The 20,742-nt window shown below is 39.3% G+C and overlaps 1 protein-coding gene across 1 annotated transcript in view; it reads right to left on the reverse strand.

The window, feature by feature from the left end:
• Positions 1-20,742, reverse strand: part of LOC126471204 (KICSTOR complex protein SZT2-like) — a 525,225-nt gene that overhangs the window by 238,746 nt on the left and 265,737 nt on the right. The window contains exons 8-10 of the mRNA XM_050099318.1: positions 19,215-19,589; positions 18,887-19,013; positions 5,514-5,720 (exon numbers count right to left, since the gene is read on the reverse strand). Of these exons, the coding sequence (XP_049955275.1) occupies positions 5,514-5,720; positions 18,887-19,013; positions 19,215-19,589 (709 nt within the window). The remainder of the gene's footprint in view (positions 1-5,513; positions 5,721-18,886; positions 19,014-19,214; positions 19,590-20,742) is intronic.

A 20,742-nucleotide genomic window follows, 5' to 3' on the forward strand; every position in this document is an offset into this window, starting at 1 on the left:
ATTCTTTGGGCAAGATACATTGTTAAATTCTTCAACTCAATTGCATAAAAATGGTAATTTTAGAATTTTGCCCTGCTTAGATAAATTTCTGCAGACACATATGAATGCTTCTGTAAGATGAAAGTGTTAACATTTGGTTGATTGATCGTATTTATCTTTCATAAGATCTGGTTAGATGCAACCCGATAAATGACACGATTTTCACATATCAACTTTTTTCATCAGTTTATTAGTTACTGGTGTCCCAAAAACTCTCCTCACATATTAAATAATTACTGCCATTCAATAACTGCAATACAAGATATGATAAATCTAGGATTTAGCTCTGAATCTTTCTCCATGTCAGCCATTTACCTACAAAACAAACTGTCTATTAAGTTACATCTCATCCAAAAAAATACACTATTCAAAAAGAGATTAAAGCTATTCCTGTTATCACTGGCATAGCTTCCATGTCAGAATATCACAGTGGTCTTCCTCCTGCCTGACAGTGAATCAGTCTCTCTGTCACAGTATCAACACTCCTGAAATTCTCTTCAGCCCTATCTCTTTCTGATTCTTATCTTCCCTTTCTGCTTGTTCTTTTAACATTACGCAATTCTTTCTCACTCTTCTCCAAACCAGGTGTTTCTTTCTGTGAATGTGATTGTTTTGGTAACGTTACCATGCTTTTCCATTAATATATCATTTCACTCATTTAACAGCTAAATCATATTTTGAGAAATTTGCTTAATAGAATGATAATAGGACTAACATTACATTATTAACCCATGCATACTACAAAGGGTACTTGGAAAGTTATGCAATACGACACAACAATAAGTCGCAGGAGGCTGATTGTTGCTGTGTTCTGAGAATACTTCATACTTGCATTCTAGCCCCTGCGCCAAGTCTGTGAACACAGTCGTTCACTAGCAGGGTTAGTTTGAAGTGTTTGCTATGGCATCGTGGTCAGGAAGTGAGATTCAGGCAGTTTTGTGGTAAAACTTCATGCAAGGTTTAAACATAGACCAGTGCTTTGAAGAAATGCCTCTTGCACTCGGTGATGTGTGTCCATAACGTACAACTATATTCAGGTGGTACAACGAATTCCAAAGAGGAAATTTCATTTTAGAGGACACTAAGATGACGGGAAGTCCACAATAATTAGTTACGGAGGAAAACATTGATACTGTGAGGAAAATGCTAGAGAAGACAGGCGAGTGACTGATAAGCAGACAGAGGATACCTTAGGGCTAAATGCACCAGCAGTTCATTTTATTCTGCATGGTCATTTGCAAGTAAAAAAACTTTGTTTTATCTGTGTGCCACATCAACTGGCAGAAGATCAGATGATATGATGTGTGACCTGGTGCCGGGAAATGTTAACGAAGTTTTCTAAGAGATAATCTCAGTTTGTGATAACATCATGACAGGTGACGAGACTTGGCTGTACTATTATGATGTGCCAAATAAGACTCAAAACGAAGTTTGGGTCTTTGAAGATGACAACACATCCATAGCTTCAGTAAAGAAGAAAATGATAGCTGTTCTTTTCAAATTGAGTGGAACTGTGGAACATGTTTTGGACACATAGATGACAGTCATAGCTAAGTGGTACACTGAGCAGTGCCTGCCCAAGTCATCAATCTTCACTCCCTACAGAAACTTGGTAGAACTGGTTCAGGGATTGGTTTCAGAGGATGGAGAAGTGTATTCAATGTGGTGGAAATTACTTCAAAAATAAATAAATAAATAAATAAATAAAGCTGTACTGAAAAACTTTCCTAGTACCCTATGAACTACTACCACTACTACTACTACCACCACCACTGCAGTACTACGCACATTCCAGTGCTAACTTTAAACAAAATCTCTAGGGCTATCTGATGTAATAAAACTGGTTATCGTGAAATATATTGCACTAACTGATTCTGAATAATATGACATGACTGATTCCCAAGTTAAAGACTCAAAACCCAGAAATCCACTACCATATAGCTATACGAAAATGTATAAATCTCAACATATATAAACACTTTATGCAATCATTATGATTATTATGGACTTCTTAGCAAGATAAGCAACGATAAAGAATTATTTGTACTTTAATTTTGTAATGTATTTTCCAAGGATGATTTTGCATGAATAGATGGATATTTGTTAGTATTTTCTTTGCTACATGTTGTTATGAGTAAATCTTTGTTCTTGTTCAGTATGAGTATGAAGTACAAGTCATGTATGTGCTGAGTTAGTGTGGAGGTTGACCTTATTTGTATTGTGAAGTGAAATAATGAAAAATATATCTATTAAACAAAAGAAACTCAACCAGTGTTCATATCATTTACGAAAATGAAACCGAGCATCGTCTAGGTCTGTATATCAAGTTGCATTCTAGAATCTAGCATGGACATGGATTACAAGTCTACAACTTTCAACAACAACAAAGAACAATAATAAAAGATGAGTACTCTGGAAACTGTTTATTTAAATTCTACCATTGCTACCTCTCTCTGCAGTGTGTCAATATCTCAGCGTGCCAAGTGCTGTGAAATTGTGACCAGCTGGCCAAATTTAAACTTGCTTCAAATTTAATGAATTGACTTTGGGTTATAAGAGGGTGCACATATCAGAATGACACTTTGAAGGACCTATTCTTGCCTAGTAAAATAAACACATACAGTAAATAAACAAATAAATAAATACCAACACAGATGATACTATTGTGTTTAGAACTATTCCCTTCACTTTCACGCTCTCTCTTGGGCTGACATTTTCCACATAATCTGTGTAAGAGATGCTATTGCTTCTCTTCCAAGAGCCCAATTCCAGAGGGAGGCTTTGGTTCTACCACATATAGCTAATACTACCAACAGTTAGCAATTAAATAACACATTTTGTGTTTCTCATTACATTCATGCTCCACAACTCATGGTTCGGTTAAGGTATGACACACGTAACCTGATCAGTCTTGTGGTTCACATTATCTGTACTTTTGCTGTTTGATGAAAAGAGTAACTTGAAGATATTTTTTTATTGTAGCATTTAAATGAGCATTTAGTGAGTCTTGTATCTGCAATTATTTTGTTTTCTTTAGAAAGATTATGAGATGCCATTTCTCATAATCTTATTTTAGCTTTTGAATCATATTTTTAGCAGAGATTTTAAGACTAAAACTGAGTTTTCATGCTGAGTGATGCAGAAGATATAAAGTATATTTCAATCACACATTGACATAATTTTCCAGATACAAATTCTTGTCAAGCTAAGTTTAATCACTATATACCAGTTTTGAACACACTTAACAGCTGTTGTGACACAATGTACTGTATTTTCATCATTAGCATATTGTATTTCCATCATCAGAACAAGACAGGCTTTGGTATTAAGTTAATAAATTTAGCCTCAACATTACTGTTATTTTATGGTGGAGACATTATTCTGAAAGCTTAAGACAGAGAAAAATGGATGGACTGTGGCAAAATGCATTAGGGAATTGTTTTAACAGTTTAATGTTGCAATAATAGTTATGATATTACAGACTGAAAATTAGTGCAGGTTTGGATAAGAGTGGGAACAGGAATGAATATTGTAAGCTTACTCAGGGTTCTATCTGTAGAGGTTGAGGGAAACCATGGAACACCTAAATTTGCATGACCAAATAAGGATCTGAACCACCATCCTCCTGGATGTGAGTCAAGTATCTTAGCACTGTGTCACCTTGCTCAAACATTAATGAACACATGAAGTGGACACTTTCCATAGGGTGTTATTTTGTGAAGTTACATTTTGTTTCCTTAAATTTCACCATAGTATTGTTCAGTACTCACAAACTGAGAATCAATAATTCTGAACAGAACTATCCAGATATCAGAAACATATTAATATGCTGTCAGTAGTACAAGGGTAAGTCAATTATTATCCGCAAAGTAGTTATAAAATTTTATTGTAATCAAATAGGAAACTTACAAGAATCCCATTTTTTGATATAGTCTCCTTGTGTTTCAATGCACTTGGTCCATTGTTTTACAAGCTTCCCGATGCTCTCATAAAAGTAGGTTCTCAGTTGAGTTGTGAGCCAGGAATGCACCGCTTCTTTCACTGCTTCAGCCGAGGCAAATTGACATCCTCTTAATGCCTGTTTGAGTGGACCAAACAAGTGATAGTCAGAAGGGGCAAGATTTGGACTATATGGAGGATGATCCAATACTTCAAATTTGAGTTTCTGGAGCGTTTCAGCAGTGTGGGCAGCAGTATGCAGATGGGCATTGTCGTGCAACAACACAACACCTTTTGACAGCAATCCTTGGCGTTTCCTTCAAATTGCAGGCTTGAGCCTGGCAGTAAGCATCTCACTGTAACATACACTGTATATTGTTGTGCCCCTTTCCCCATAATGTTCCAGTACCGGACCCTATGCATCCTAAAAAAATGTAAGCATCAATTTTCCGGCAGACGGTTCGGTCTTGAACTTTTTCTTTCACAGCGAATTGGGATGTTTCCATTACATACATTGCCATTTACTCTCCAGCTTGTAATGATGGACCCATGTTTTGTCACCAGTAATGATCCTGTCCAAGAAGTTGTCCCCTTCGTTACCATAGCAGTCCAAATGTTTTTCACAGATGTCCAAGCGCATTTTTTTATGCAACTGTGCGAGTTGTTTTGGGAACCATCTTGCGCAAACTTTATGAAACCCAAGTCTGTTGTGGATGATTTTGTAGGCAGAACTGTGACTAATTTGCAGATGATGTGCCACTTTGTCAATAGATAATCATCTGTCTAAGAGAATCATTTCACATGAACGCTCAATGGTTTCTTCATTTTTGGTGGTAAATGGTCATCCGGCTCCTTCATCGTGCGTAACACTTGTGCAACCATTTTGGAATTTTTTAATCCCTTCATAGGCACTGTATCGAAAGTCTTCGATGAATTTTGGCCCCTGATACACATTCCGAACACAAAAATCGGATCACTGAACGTTGCTCTTCTTTGGTGCAAATAGACAGCGAAGCAGCCATGATTAACAGCATGGCAGTGATAATGAAACTAACCTGGCAGCTTGAAAATTGCAAAGATATAACAACAAATAAACAAGGCATGCGTCATCAACGTAAAACGACAGTACTACCAAAATAAACAAAAATATAACTAAATTGCACAATAATTGACTTACCCTCGTATGAAAGGGCCCAAGGAAGATTATAGAAATGTGAATATATAATGCTAAACAGAAATGGGAAGTAATAAGATCTATTCCCATGTCTTGTATCACTTCAAGTTATTTTGCAAATAATAATTTTTAAAAAAAATTGTAAAATTTCTAGATGGTCTCATCATTATGTCCTCCCGCCATCTCATCCAGGCCAAAATCAGGAATTGTCATTTGTGGCAGAATATCAGTTGCATTCAAAAATATGTCTGTGAATTTAGAAACACACTCCGTGGACTTTGGTTTCAGTAAACACAAAATATAATAAATGAAGCTGAAGTGGAAAATTATGTTATTTGAAAACAAGAAGTGAAGTACTTACTTATGCATGTTGGCAAAGTTGTAACTGTGCAGCTTCCAGAGCTACCCTTAGCATGAATAGTGCAGGTCAAATGAAGGAACAATGGTGGTGCTTCATCTGATATGTCATCATCTTCTATATCACTGATACTATCAGAGTCCATGTTAGAGAGAAGTGATGTTCGGGCATCATCTGGAGTTTGAAGAGGGTGAGCCTCCCAGCCAGTCACTTATGATCAGAAATGAAACAAAAAATAAAGTATTAAATGTAAATTGTAAAATCAGTCCTTTTGCTAATCTTACAAAAAGTTCACTTCAGTGCTGTGTCCATCAGTGCCAATCCTGAACATTATACGATTGCTTCTTTTCTTAGTGTATTATCCCCCAATCTTATCCTGGTGAAACATTTTTTTATGGAAACAGTTGACACTTCAAGACTTCACAATAACACTTTTGCTTCACTATGTACACAGTACAATCAGGAAGAAATCCACATCTAGAGTAGTTATACAACCAATATCTAATGATTATAAGTATGGTTACTATAGTTTATCAGTCCAGAAAACAGGACTGTGCTATGTATTTTATGTTCCTGTGCTTAAAAAATTTTTACACCTTTTTCTTTGTACACAGATAAGATGTAAAAAACAAGAGCAATAAAACAATAGACAAAGCATTACAGTAAGTATCTTTATGAAACAAAAGTTCACAGTAACTAACTAAATTAAAGCAAATAAAAAAAACTGCAATAAAATATTGACAGCATCTTCACATCTAAAATTAATATTAAATCACAGAATTTGATTTTGTATTTTTTTCCTCTTTCTTTGATTAAAATAATATTAGTTAACAGTACAATAATTTCCAATGCTATACAGAGTAAGCTAGTTAAACTGAAACTGAAATGACTGTAAATAATTATTAACTATTCCCAGTAAATACCTTTTATAACAACAGTGTGCGTGACATTGCCAAATTCTCATATTTGAATACCAGTGTTAACAAGTTTTGCTTCTTAGACTTTGCTGTAATTGTGACAGGAAGGATTTTGTGCAACCCCACCCCGATAACCTCTCCAACTCTTGTCTAGTTTCCTCAGGAGAGGGCCTCACTAACCTTGCGATTACCATCCCTGTAACATTCACTCCTGTTCTTGATACACAATTGATAGTGTACCCCACAACTCACTAACCTATAACAAGTGGTACACTTCTCACTCACTGTCAAATTTCACAGTATCTTTAAACAAGATGCAAGGAAATAATAGGAAACATAATGCAAAAAATCACATTATAGCCTACCAACTATGCGTCCAACTTATGTCATTAAACCGAACAAGGTGGCGCAGTGGTTAGCACACTGGACTCACATTCGGGAGGCCGAAAGTTCAGACCTGCGACTGGCCATCCTGATTTAGGTTTTCATGATTTCCCTAAATCACTTCATGTAAATACTAGGATGGTTCCTTTAAAAGAGCACAGCCAGTTTCCTTACCCATCCTTCCAAAATCCAAGCTTGTGCTCTGTCTCTAATGACCTCATTGTCAACAAGATGTTAAACACTAAGCTCCTCCTCATCTCATTAAAAATGTGATAGCTTTGTAAGAGTATGTTGCTTAGCCTTCCTTAGATATAGAACAACAAATGTAAACCAAGTGAGCACTTGCTATACAAATGATCTACAAACAGAACATTAACTCAAAAAATATGGAGTAAGAAAATATATTTTCTTAATGTTGGTCTACTACGTAACAAATTTCAAATAAAAGATCTTCTCAGATTGTGCGGTACTGAAAGAACAACTGAACACTTGAAACAGTATTTATCTGTGGCAAGTGGCCCACACAGTGATGACTTACAATGGTCTACAAGTGGAAGTGAAAACACACATAATTTTGCACGCCACATAATTTCCACTTGCACAGGAGATGAGAACAGTGTTTAAAGCAATAACCACAGTGCTGTACAACCAAGTAATTGTACGTACAACCACAGTTGTCAATTGCACTATGGACCCCAGAAAATTAAAAATTTTTATTGCCTTCCTATGTCATTAATATTTTGCTTTCAGTACTTCGTCATTCCAGTGAGCTACATGGGCACCTGCATGCATATTGAATTGACAGATTGAACCCCAAGGGTAGTACAGAGCCATACTGAGATGCTGCATAGTCCACCACACTTTGAACAATAAATCAAGCAGTTTAAGAGACAGGACATGCGACTACCTCCTGCATCTGCCTACAGGGACACACTTCTAAATCTTATCCATTGAGTTCTAGATCTCCTACAGGGCAGATGGCTTAGGCCATCTTCCCCTGCTCTCTTGCAAGCTAGTCATGCTACAGAGGAGGCAGTTTTATGCTGTCTGTGCCTACCTCAGTGTCTTTTCATTATTCCACAGTTGCCCTGAAAAATCACTATTCTTTTTAAACAATTTAGAAGTAAAGATGGTCACTCACTGAACCAAATAGCAGAAGTGTTGAGTCATCGACAGGCACACAAAAAAGACAAAACAAACTTGCTAGCTTTTGGAATAAACACTAGAGTACACAAACACACACACACACACACACGCACACACACACACACAACACACACACACTCTGTAGGCGTTGACTTAATGCTTCTGCATTGCTGGTAGTCTCCCTTATTCTCAGATTATTTACATTCTACCAGAATGCTCCTTACTGTACTTTTTCACCTCTTTTTTTCCTATCCAGCCACCCATCCCATTGCCCATGAGACAGGCGTATGGAATATCTTCTTGTAGGATCCCTTTTATCCACAACTACTCCACATTTTCTTGGTTTGTATGCCTTTCATTCGTACTAACACTCCACTTCTTCCATACGACTCACATCCCACTCGTATCATGCTGTACAATACCCCTAGTTACACTATTAAACAGAAACTGTTTGAAGAAGGTACACAAAATTCAAAGTAATGGAAATTTTCAGAACAGTTGCTGTTGCTAGGTATATATTTCATTTCCATTTGTGTTGTGGTTTTCATTTAATATCATATGTCTTTTTTATATATGCTATTTATTTGTTTGTTAATTGGATGTGCATGCAGAACCAACACAATAGTGTTTATTACCCATTTACTTGATAGTAATATCAATTTGTGACAAAGCAAGCTGGGATATTTTTACTTCCCCTGTTGTTTTGCCATCTGCCTCCTTAAAATTAATTTTCCTCACTTTACACTAATTACCATTAACAAATGTGAATATAATTTGCATTTTCATAAAAGAGAAAGGTTGGTTCTCTGTTTTAAAGCATGTATGTAATTGAGTTTCCAATTTTTTTTGGCTATTCCTAGTTAGTATCTTTCATTATAGGGAGAAATGGGGGACACTGCAGGAGCCTCCACGAAGATTGCGTTCACCACTCGAACAACAAGCAATCGGGCGTCCCCCTAGTCGGCCAATCCTGCAAACACCGGAGCACCAAAACCAAAAATGACAAAACAACTCTCCGAAGAGACTCAAAAAAGGCCTTTATCAAGACCATCACTAGTGACAACTTCCTGCAATATTGAAGGCTTATCTGTAAATAAAGAAATTTTATTATCTGACATGTGCAAACGAAACAACTGTGATGTTTTAGTGTTACAAGAAACACACAGAGCACCAACTAGCCATAGACCAAAAATACAGGGCATGAAATTAGTTCTTGAGAGACCACACGAAAGGTACGGAAGTGCTATATTTGTGAAACCGAACATAGACGTACGCTCCTATGCTCTGACCTGCGAAGAAAACATAGAAATTTTAAGTATTGAGCTACATTCATGTACTGTAACATCCGTGTACAAACCACCCGGTGCGAGGTTCAAATTTACGGAGCCTGGAAATTTCCATTCAAAAAACATGAAAGTTGTACTAGGAGATTTTAACTGTCACGGTCTCGCATGGGGTTATAAAGAGACAAATGATGATGGCGAAATGCTGGAGACCTGGGCAGACCAGACTAAACTGAAATTGATACATGACCCAAAGTTGCCTGCATCATTTAACAGCGGAAGATGGAAACGAGGATATAATCCAGATAACATCTTTGTCTCCAAAAAGGTATCCCTGCAAACTGTAAAGCAAATCGAGGACCCAATTCCAAGATCGCAACACAGAGCAATAACTTGCTGCATTACTGCAGTAATCAAATCAGATGTAATGCCCTTCAAGAGACACTTCAATTTCAAAAAAGCTCATTGGGAACTTTTCACAGAGGACCTTGATAAGGATATCCTGGAAATTAAACCAGAGATACAAACATATGAAACTTTTATAGACCTTGTCAAGAAAATCTCTCGTCGGCGCATACCTAGAGGGTGCCGCACCAAGTATATCGCTGGACTCAATGGTAGCAGCAAGGAAGCTCTGAAAAAGTATGAAGAACTGTACAATAAGGACCCCTTCTCAGAGGAAACGATCCAGGCAGGTGAGGTACTGATGTCTGGTATCTCCGAAGCGAGAAAGGAAAAGTGGTGCAACCTCCTACAAGAGACGGACATGAAGCACAGCAGTAGGAAGGCATGGAAACTGGTCAAAAGTCTCAACAACGACCCAACAGAACCACAACCAAATTACAGTGAAGTTACACCTGACCAGATAGCTCACCAACTACTCATGAACGGAAAAACTAAAAGGAAGATCAGGAATGGCAAAATTAAAAGAAAATTGAACGAGGAGATTAGCTTCCTAGCTCACCCGTTCTCCATTCAGGAGCTACAAGATGCCATCAAAGATTTGAAAAACAATAAGGCCGCTGGCCTCGACGATCTGAGATCTGAGAAAATTAAACATTTTGGACCGGGAGTACAAGCATGGATCCTAGAGCTAATGAATAACTGTATTACAACAATGCAAATTCCTAAACTGTGGAGGAAAGCCCGGGTTATTGCGTTACTAAAACCAGGGAAAGACCCACCTGAAGCTAAAAATTTCCGGCCTGTCTCACTGCTTTGTCATTTATTTAAAGTGCTGGAGCGAATGATCCTCAAACGCATAGCTGATTATGTGGACAAAGCCCTCATTAACGAACAAGCTGGATTCCGACCAGGAAAATCATGCTGTGGCCAAACCCTGAATCTCACACAGTACATCGAAGACGGCTATCAGAGAGGAGAAGTAACTGGGGTCACATTCCTGGATCTCAGTGCTGCATATGACACAGTAAACCATAAGTTGCTTACCCAGAAAGTGTATAATGTCACTAAGGACTACACCCTTTCTATGTTCGTGCAATGTATGCTACAGAACAGACGCTACTATGTAACCCTACAATCTAAAAACAGCCGATGGAGGACAAAGAAAAATGGACTTGCACAGGGCAGTGTTTGGCTCCAATATTATTTAACATCTATACCAATGATCTTCCCATCAGCCACCAGACACGAACGTTCATATATGCTGATGATGCAGCAGTGGCCACACAGGATAAAACCTTTGAACAAGCGGAGGAGAATCTCACAGGAGCCTTAACAAAACTTGCTACCTATTACGACGGCAATAATCTCAAATCAAACCCCAGTAAATCACAAGTATCCGCCTTCCGTCTTAGGAGCAAACAAGCCAAACGGAAACTCCGAGTCATGTGGCAAGGGGAAGAGCTGAAACATACAAACAGCCCAAAATACCTGGGAGTAACATTGGACAGATCACTTACTTTTAAGCAGCACTGTCACAACACTAAAAAAAAGGTCTGTGCCAGGAACAACATACTGCGGAAACTAACAGGTTCATCGTGGGGAGCTCAACCACATGTTTTGCGCACCACAGGTCTGGTGCTGAGTATCTCAGCTGCGGAATATGCGGCGCCAGTTTGGAGGAACTCTGCCCACGCTAAGCAAGTTGACGTCGCCGTAAACGAAACTGTACGTATTGCCACAGGATGCCTCAAACCAACTCCCACAGACATCATTTACCCCATCATAGGCATAGCACCACCACCTATCCGCAGACAAGTAGCCGCCGAGATCGAAAGATCAAAACAAAAGAATGATCCTCGACACCCGATGTATATGCACCGAAAACAACGTGTCCGGCTGAAATCCCGCAGGAGTTTCATGGAAACTACTGAAGAGCTTGCCACCAAGCCCGTCGCAAGGAGACTATCTCTCTGGGAAGAAATGGTGCCACACTCCACAATGGAACTACTTGAGGAGGGATCTGCAGGATTTCAACTACCTTTTACAACTTGGAGGTCATTAAACCGGCTGCGCACTGGAGTAACTGGGTGCAAATCAAACCTATTTAAATGGGGTTACAGTGATAGCGATAGGTGTGAATGCGGAGCAATACAGGACTTGGACCACCTACTGATCTGCCCAGACATGTCTATAACATGCACTAAAGATGATATTTTGAAAGTCAATGACAAAGCAATCTACGTTGCTAATTACTGGGAAGGGAAGATATAATTGGCGCATCCGGACACGGAAGAAAAAAAAAATAGGGAGAAATCAGTAATTGTTTCGTAACTTAAATTCTATTATTGACATATCAAAAAATATAAATTCTGAACTAATTATAAACATTTGGAGGACAAACTAATAGTATTCTTAGAGTATTTATTTGGCTCTATTGGAAAACATGTTAGCAAAGTCAGCCGTTAATTAATTCTAAAGTTATTAACACTTTTGTCAAAACTATTGTTTGCATAACTATATTTGTTAATTTCTTGATTTAAACCAATAATTTGGCCTAACTGTTCTAGTGGAACAAACCATTAAACCAATCTTTCGAAGTATTCAGTTAATTTGATGAAGTAAGTTTGAATTGTAATTTCTGTAAATTTCACTTTGAACAATGTGTAGTTTCAGTACCTATTATTGTGAGGACATGTAAGGACCTGATTTTTGGTCACGAGACAGTCAGTCCACGGCTGAATTTCAGATGAGGAACCTGTGTTGGTTAGAATTACAACAATGCGTCAACTTAACAGTGCAATAAGTTTTACACCAATAAGCCATGTGTTAAAGCAATGACAGTGTCTGTTGCATACGTACCTGATTATTCCAAAAGAAATGTGAATTATGTGGTTATGTTTTTACTGCTCGTAGATGTTCAACAGTAAACTATTGCAGCAGTATGTGGATGAAACTTCCTGGCAGATTAAAACTGTGTGCCCGATCGAGACTCGAACTCGGGACCTTTGCGTTTCGCGGGCAAGTGCTCTACCATCTGAGCTACTGAAGCACGACTCACGCCCGGTCTCACAGCTCTACTTCTGCCAGTATCTCGTCTCATACCTTCCAAACTTTACAGAAGCTCTCCTGCGAACCTTTGCAGAACTAGCACTCCTGAAAGAAAGTATCCTTTCTTTCAGGAGTGCTAGTTCTGCAAAGGTTCGCAGGAGAGCTTCTGTAAAGTTTGGAAGGTATGAGATGAGATACTGGCAGAAGTAGAGCTGTGAGACCGGGCGTGAGTCGTGCTTCGGTAGCTCAGATGGTAGAGCACTTGCCCGTGAAAGGCAAAGGTCCCGAGTTCGAGTCTCAGTCGGGCACACAGTTTTAATCCGCCAGGAAGTTTCATATCAGTGCACACTCCGCTGCAGAGTGAAAATCTCATTCTGGAAACATCCCCCAGGCTGTGGCTAAGCCATGTCTCCGCAGTATCCTTTCTTTCAGGAGTGCTAGTTCTGCAAAGGTTCGCAGGAGAGCTTCTGTAAAGTTTGGAAGGTAGGAGATGAGATACTGGCAGAAGTAGAGCTGTGAGACCGGGCGTGAGTCGTGCTTCGGTAGCTCAGATGGTAGAGCACTTGCCGGCGAAAGGCAAAGGTCCCGAGTTCGAGTCTCAGTCGGGCACACAGTTTTAATCTGCCAGGAAGTTTCATATCAGCGCACACTCCGCTGCAGAATGAAAATCTCATTCTGGAAACATCCCCCAGGCTGTGGCTAAGCCATGTCTCCACAGTATCCTTTCTTTCAGGAGTGCTAGTTCTGCAAAGGTTCGCAGGAGAGCTTCTGTAAAGTTTGGAAGGTAGGAGATGAGATACTGGCAGAAGTAGAGCTGTGAGACCGGGCGTGAGTCGTGCTTCGGTTGCTCAGATGGTAGAGCACTTGCCCGCGAAAGGCAAAGGTCCCGAGTTCGAGTCTCAGTCGGGCACACAGTTTTAATCTGCCAGGAAGTTTCATATCAGCGCACACTCCGCTGCAGGACGAAAATCTCATTCTGGCTCCAGTATGTGGATGTTCGCCTGGAAACTATTAATGAGGCTTACGGGAAGTTACACCGGCCGCTGTGGCCGAGCGGTTCAAGGCGCTTTAGTCTGGAATTGTGCTGCTGCTAAGGTCACAGGTTCGAATCCTGCCTTGGGCATGGATGTGTGTGATGTCCTTAGGTTAGTTAGGTTTGAGTTGTTCTAAGTCTAGAGGACTGACAACATCAGATGTTAAGTCCCATAGTGCTTACAGCCATTATAACCATTTTGAAGGGAAATTAGAACAATAGTGCACTGGCCATATACAACTGTGTATTATTGGGGGTGGGGGATTGTGAAAAGTGAAAGAAAAAACTGTGGAATGAAACTGTGCATCTGTCAGCTACATCATTTACAGTAGACATTACTGCATGTCCACCCCCTATTTTTTCAACCAGCATGTCAACACCAAGGACAACAAACAAAGAAAAAAAGTAGGTGAACTGCTACAAACTGCATCAAAAAATAGGCACACTGACATAACTGAGAGGTACCCCTTTGTTACAAGTGTACTTCCAGAACCCATCAAAGTGAAGCGAGTAATGACACGGATAATTCAATTCTGTAGGATATAAATTCTGTTAAAAAATTGTACATCACCCAAAATTTGGAGCTGTATAGTAATTCTGTGCTCCAGCAACATAACTGTGTTTATGTGGTGACAACCATAGTAAAAAAAGTCATTTGATATGCAAGTGATTCTATTTTCAAGTGATACAATCCCCTACACTGCTGTGTAGTTTGTGAGAAAGCAAGATAAACTAATGATACAAGAAGAGCTCTTCCTGGAACTTCTTGTTAGTTGATTCTCAGCAGCTGGCCTGGCATACTTAAGCCCTAGTCCATCCAACTGAGCATACAAAATGTCCATCCCTGGAGAACATCTGTGGCAGAGCAGCACAGCAACAACACCAAAGATGTGGTTAGATGGAAAACTGGCTGTGGTAGGCACTCTCCTGTGGCTAGTACCATGTGGCAATCAAATATCGACATTCCAATTGCAACACATTTCTGTAGGAATTTGTTTGATGGAAGAATACAATGGCACCAAGAACACACTGCAAACCAAAAGTTTACAACATATCACTCATTAAATGGAGAACATATGATAAATGAACCAATGAGACCAATGACAGCAATCCATGGAAAAGAAGAGCACAGATCAAAGAATGGGAAACCAGTACAATGGCTTGCTGATGTAGAGGTCATCAGAGATAAAGCATTAGCTCAGTCGGAGGAAAACTGGGGAAGGACTTGGCCATGGCCTATTTAATGAATCTACGAAGCACTTATTTGAACTGGTTTAGGGAAACCACAGAAACCTTAATAAGGATGGCCACACAGGTATCTGAACTTGCTGTTTCCAAACATGAGTCCAGTATCTTACGTGTTGTGCAAATTGTCTTGGTTTCACAATATGATTTCTATTAACTACAGTCGAAAGAAAGCATATGAGTGCCACAAGCAAGACTGAAGAACCAGTAATATTAGGTGATAATATAGGAAAAGGGTTTGGCTTTAACAGCATCACAGACATGTTGCCTTATCTCCACCTTCACAGTTTCCCAGTAGTTTTATCACATATAGCAATGTACAATCAAACAACAGAAAATCCAAGACGTTGTACCACTTTATGTGTGGGCATGACAACTAACTAGCTGTCTGGCTGTATAAATGACCAGTGCCAAATTGTGACCAAGAGACAGCTGGACCACACAGTTGCTGCCCAATACAATGTGCTTCAGTTCAATGAGTGCTTCAAGGCCTGCATCATCTGGCTTTTTCCTACTAACACCAGCTTTTCTGAACTGCGCAGGTGAGAACTCTCCCTACAACATATCCTTGATTCCCGTAAACCCCCGTCCTCAACATTTGCTAGTTCCTGTCCTCTACCTACCGCCTTCTTGCCTGCTCCTACTCCAGCACTACACACACCCCACTATCCCACCAAGACACCTACTAGTCTTTTCTGCTTTTCTATTTCTCTCCTCTCTCCTCTCCCCTCTCCCTTTTGCCTCCCCTTACCATCCTCCCAGCACTGCCTCCCAACCATGAATTTAGTAACCCATCCTGGCCCTACCGCAACACTACACATTCCTGACAGGCAGCACAGCATCTTCCCTCACCCCCAACCTGCTATCCCTTCCCCTCCCTACCCCATGCCTCCTCCTTATCCTCACAACCGACCCCAGCAGCTTGTTACTTATGTCAGACACAGTCTCAGTCCAACATTGGGCCCCAGTGCCTGGAGACAGTGGCCGTATGTGTGTGGGGGAGGGGGGGGGGGGGCGCACGTGTGTGTTTTCTATTTTGGAAGAAGGACTTTTTTGTCTGAAAGCTTAAATGTTTAGCAATCTTTTTTATTGTGCCTGTCTGCAACACCACACACTCTCTATGTGGTGAGTAGCAATCTATCCTTTTCATATCACAAGGTACATTGCACAAGCTGGGATGTTTCTGTTGCGTTTAATGTGTAACACATACACACTAAAAAAAATGTTACAAAATAACAATGTTCCATCAATGTTTTGATTGACTCACACTATACGTTATGAAATACACAACAGTGTAGAGGTTGAAAAGTGCTAAATTCCATTCTATATTTATTACTCAGTGATTCTGTTATGTTCTGTCTCACATTTTTTTCCCAAAATCTACCAGCTTTTAGAGTTTGTCACCATGAGCAAGGAGTCAAATTACCTAATCATAAATAAAGTCCTAATTACAAAGATATGTAACACCTTGGCAGACAAATCTAGATCCCTTACACTAAGCAATGGTGAATTTTAACAGACCACTGCCATCTCAAGGTCATTAAAGATTTGGTGGGAGCTCAGTACTGTGGTAAGCAAAGGGAAGGGACTTGACAGAGGAATTTTATAAGGAAACATAACAGATTCTGCTAAAGTTTTTTATTGGAACAACAGAAAACCTAGATAGCCACAGGAGGATCTAAATGTACACCTACACCTCCCCTTCCCCACACGTACGCGTGCACACATGCAAGCCAACAATGAGTCTCACCTCACACAGTCTTTATTCCAATCCAACAATGTTCATCATCCACTATGACCCACCTATTCCCTTTCGACTTTCAAAGAACTGCTAATCTTCAAACCTGTCATCTTCATTCCCTATATTTCTCCTCAGAAAGACCAACACTTCACAACTGTCGACAGAACTGCCACTTGCCACATCAAAACAAATCATGATGTGACCATCATCCTTTATGACTATGAAGGATCCAACACTGTTGTTATGAACAGCATCTAGAAGACTGCCTATGTCAGTACATGACACATCACCTACAAGCTCTGCTGCAGCTGCCCCCAGTGCTCTCTCAAATCACATGTGAAATTCCTGCAGCTATCCCTATGTCTCACCCATCCTTATTCTCAAAACACCCTGAACTCCGACTTTCTAAAAGCTTTTCAAGATCTATAAGTGTAACCAACAAGGAGAGCCCATCATGGTTATTTATTGCAGTGCCGAATCATGATCCATGCTCTTGTATGCCAACACTAATAACACACTTTCCAAAGTCTAACCTCATACCTAGAAGACCTGAACCACTTCCTCCACCTGCTCTCTAGAGTTTCTGTTTGCTTATCTCCAGCTGGTCTGCCTGTCATTGTTAATGTCACAATCCTCCAAATTAACATCCTTTACCCTATCGTAACAAGAAAGGGTAGTTAGTTTTTAATTGGACAAGGATGGTGCAGAAAATCAGACACTCTCTCTTCAAAGGAAGCATTCCAGAATTCACCATAAGTTCTTAATAGAAAACCATCAAAAACCTAAAGTTGAACAGGGATTTGGATGATGCCCCAGTGCTATGTAGCCCATGTGTCTCGACCACTGCACCGACTTGTTTGGTCCAGTGCCCATGACCTCAGCAGCTCCAAACACAATTTCTCCCAATGCCCATATGATTCCAAATGCACCATCTCCTTCATAGTAACACTGTTGAGTACATTCCCACTCCTATCTACTTCTCTTTTGATGACAGAATCTAAAAAATAATCAGCAGCACTGCTACTGGCACTCTTATGGCACCTTCCTATGCCATCTTGTTCAGGGATCATCTAGAGGAATCCTTCCTATTCAGTCAGAATCCTAAAACCTTCACCTGTTTCAGATTCACTGATGCCTTTTTTATGTTACTGAACAATGTGTAGAAACATTATCTATACTAACCCAGAAGCTCAATGCATACCATCTCACTCATTCATATCCTTGTCTTCCACGGTATAGAAACATTTCTCAGTGCAGATCCCATCTTTACTGATGACTCCATATGTGCCTATGCTCACATTAAACTCACTAATCACCAATGCTACCTCCACTACATGATCTGCTGCACTAACTACATCAGTCCATTACATACAGCCTGGCCATAAGGGGGGTATCACAGACTGCTCAAAAGTCATTATGCACCAAAGATGACTGTAGTAAACTGGTCCAAATGTTAGCTGCTCCTATCACTTTATTTCAATTTTTGGTGAAATTTAGTATCTTCCCAAATGGATTTCATTCAAGTTCACACCAGCTGTTGATGTCTAAAAATTTAAATTAAGAGTTTGACTTTTCTGTAATCTTCCTCAATAATGTTAGAACACATATGAAAGATATCAATGGACAGTTCATTGTCGGTCCAGTATTTAATATGAGCTACTGTTGTGTCATACGATCTTTTGAAAAAAAGTAACAAACAAAATTAGACATATAAGAAGGAATGTTTGATCATCTTAGTTTTTCTAACTTTCACTAACATGCTCTTCCCAATACTTTCCTGCTTAATGCCCAAAACAGCATACGTCAGGTGTACCATAAATGTCACACAGAATATAGAGATTGTTACTGACTGTGAGAATTCTAAAAAAAAATATTTTGGTACAATCTAGTATAGAAATGGTTACAGATAGAAATGAAACCATATATGTTCCAGTACTCTACATTGTGCAGAACACAGTATGTGTGAAACTGAGAGTGTAACATCACGCAAAAGCTATTGAGGGACTGCTATCACACTGGAAATAAATACAATACACAAGAATGCAACTCCATGCCTACTTCCATGGAAAGCATTTTACATTATTCTGGAACTGAGGAATGATCACAGAGGAATTTGAGGGAAACGTGTACACAATATCTTTAAATTTGTTCAAATAATTTTCTGTGAGAAATACCCGGTATTCCACAGTGCTGTGGCTGAAATTCCACCAACTCTGAATTGAAAGTCTCAACATCTGCAGCATCTCCAGTTTCAGTTTTCCTGATCTCTCCTTCAATTTCAATGTCATATGAGCCCATATCCTGCAATTAATTTCAAAATACAAAGAGGCTCTATATTACAAATGATTTATATAGAATTTTTGATATGAGTAATAAACAGAATTTGTCAATGAAATTAAGAACCATAGCATACGTTAACCAATAAAAAATGTAAAAACTTTTATCCAGTATTACAAAACAAAAGAGTGAAAAGTAGCATCATAATTAAAATTATACACATACCATATGTATCTTTTCCCAGTCTGGATCACAAAAGTAATACTCCTGGTGTGAGGGAACAGGTTTGAAATACACCCTCAAAATGTTCTTAAATTTTTGTTTGATCATATTATGCAACTGTTTCAGTTCTTTGCATATTACGGACTCCTGTAGTTTTGACAATGGCAGCATTAAAACATTTTCTACTCTTGTTTCTAATTTAAGTGTTTCAGTTGCTTCCTGAAGTTGTTCTGCAGATGTTTCATCTTTATTTGTGTCACATAATGCATCTGGTTTTGGCTGTTTCTTTTCATCACTGTCAGTGTTTGATATTATTTCCACAACGTTCACATCTTTCTGACTGTTCATTTGAATGTCCTTGAGGTGACCACATGCGGTCTGAAAATGGGAAAAAATGTTTATTATTAAAAGCATTACAAAATTTGGGATGAAATATTATTACATATCTGGAGATAGTTTATCAATCGTAAATCAACAGATTTGTTCAATAACAGATCAGAAAGTAGAAACGGCTATATACTTTACCTCCAGTCCGTCATCAGAGCTAACAACTGAACACACATACAGAACTATTCTCTCTCTCTCTCTCTCTCTCTCTCTCTCTGTGTGTGTGGGGGGGGGGGGGGGGAGGCGGGGGTAGTTTAAGTTTTTAAAGACTGAAGGTAAGTTTATTATATTTCTAAAATATCTATGAAGATATGTGAGGTGTCAAGCTGATTGACTACAGCCAACCAGCCAACAGGGAAAAAACTGATATTTTATTAGATAGATAGTGTAATACTACACAAAGCTGCTCCTTAACAAGGAAATTGAAAATCAGCTCTAATCTATCTGTTGTGCTCTTATGAAATAAGGACAGTATTTATTTGCTACAGCATTGTCATCAATGAAAATCAGTAACATTATGTCATTTACAACAAAGTACTTCTATGACCAAACTCTGTAGGCAGTAATCTGCAGAACTCCAGCAATTTTAAATTCATACTGAAATCTTGCAACCTCAAATTCATACCAAGAACCTAAAACTTCAAACATGATTCAAGTTGTTACACCCCTGGATAGTATCCCTGGCGGACACTAAAAATTTATGCAAGGTCTACCTTGGCAGCTCCTGGATGTCAAATCACCTGTCTAAATTACTAGCAGACTGCTCACTAGGGAGAAATGCTGAGCAAGTTGTAGCAAACATGGAAGCTATCACAGCATAGGGAAATGACAGAGTGCTCAAGTCTGAAAGTGAAGCACAATGACATCACACAAGCCAAGAGATACCATCATACTAGTGACAAAGCAGAGTGTCGTAAGGAAGTTTAGATACAATGCAACAACAGGTATACAGGTGCTGAGTGCTGAGTGCTGAGCCAGAGCCTCTGACAGGTGAAGCCTGACAGTGAATGAAAACCAGGACACATGACGTCATTGCCATCTCCACCAACGAGTGGTCTATTACCAGCAATGCCACTAAGACAACATAGAATACCAACATGGGAATAATGCTTCAGTGTACAAGAACCCATATCAAGTTCTGAAG

Source organism: Schistocerca serialis, chromosome 3 (assembly GCF_023864345.2).
Source record: "Schistocerca serialis cubense isolate TAMUIC-IGC-003099 chromosome 3, iqSchSeri2.2, whole genome shotgun sequence".
Taxonomy (NCBI): Eukaryota; Metazoa; Arthropoda; class Insecta; order Orthoptera; family Acrididae; genus Schistocerca; species Schistocerca serialis.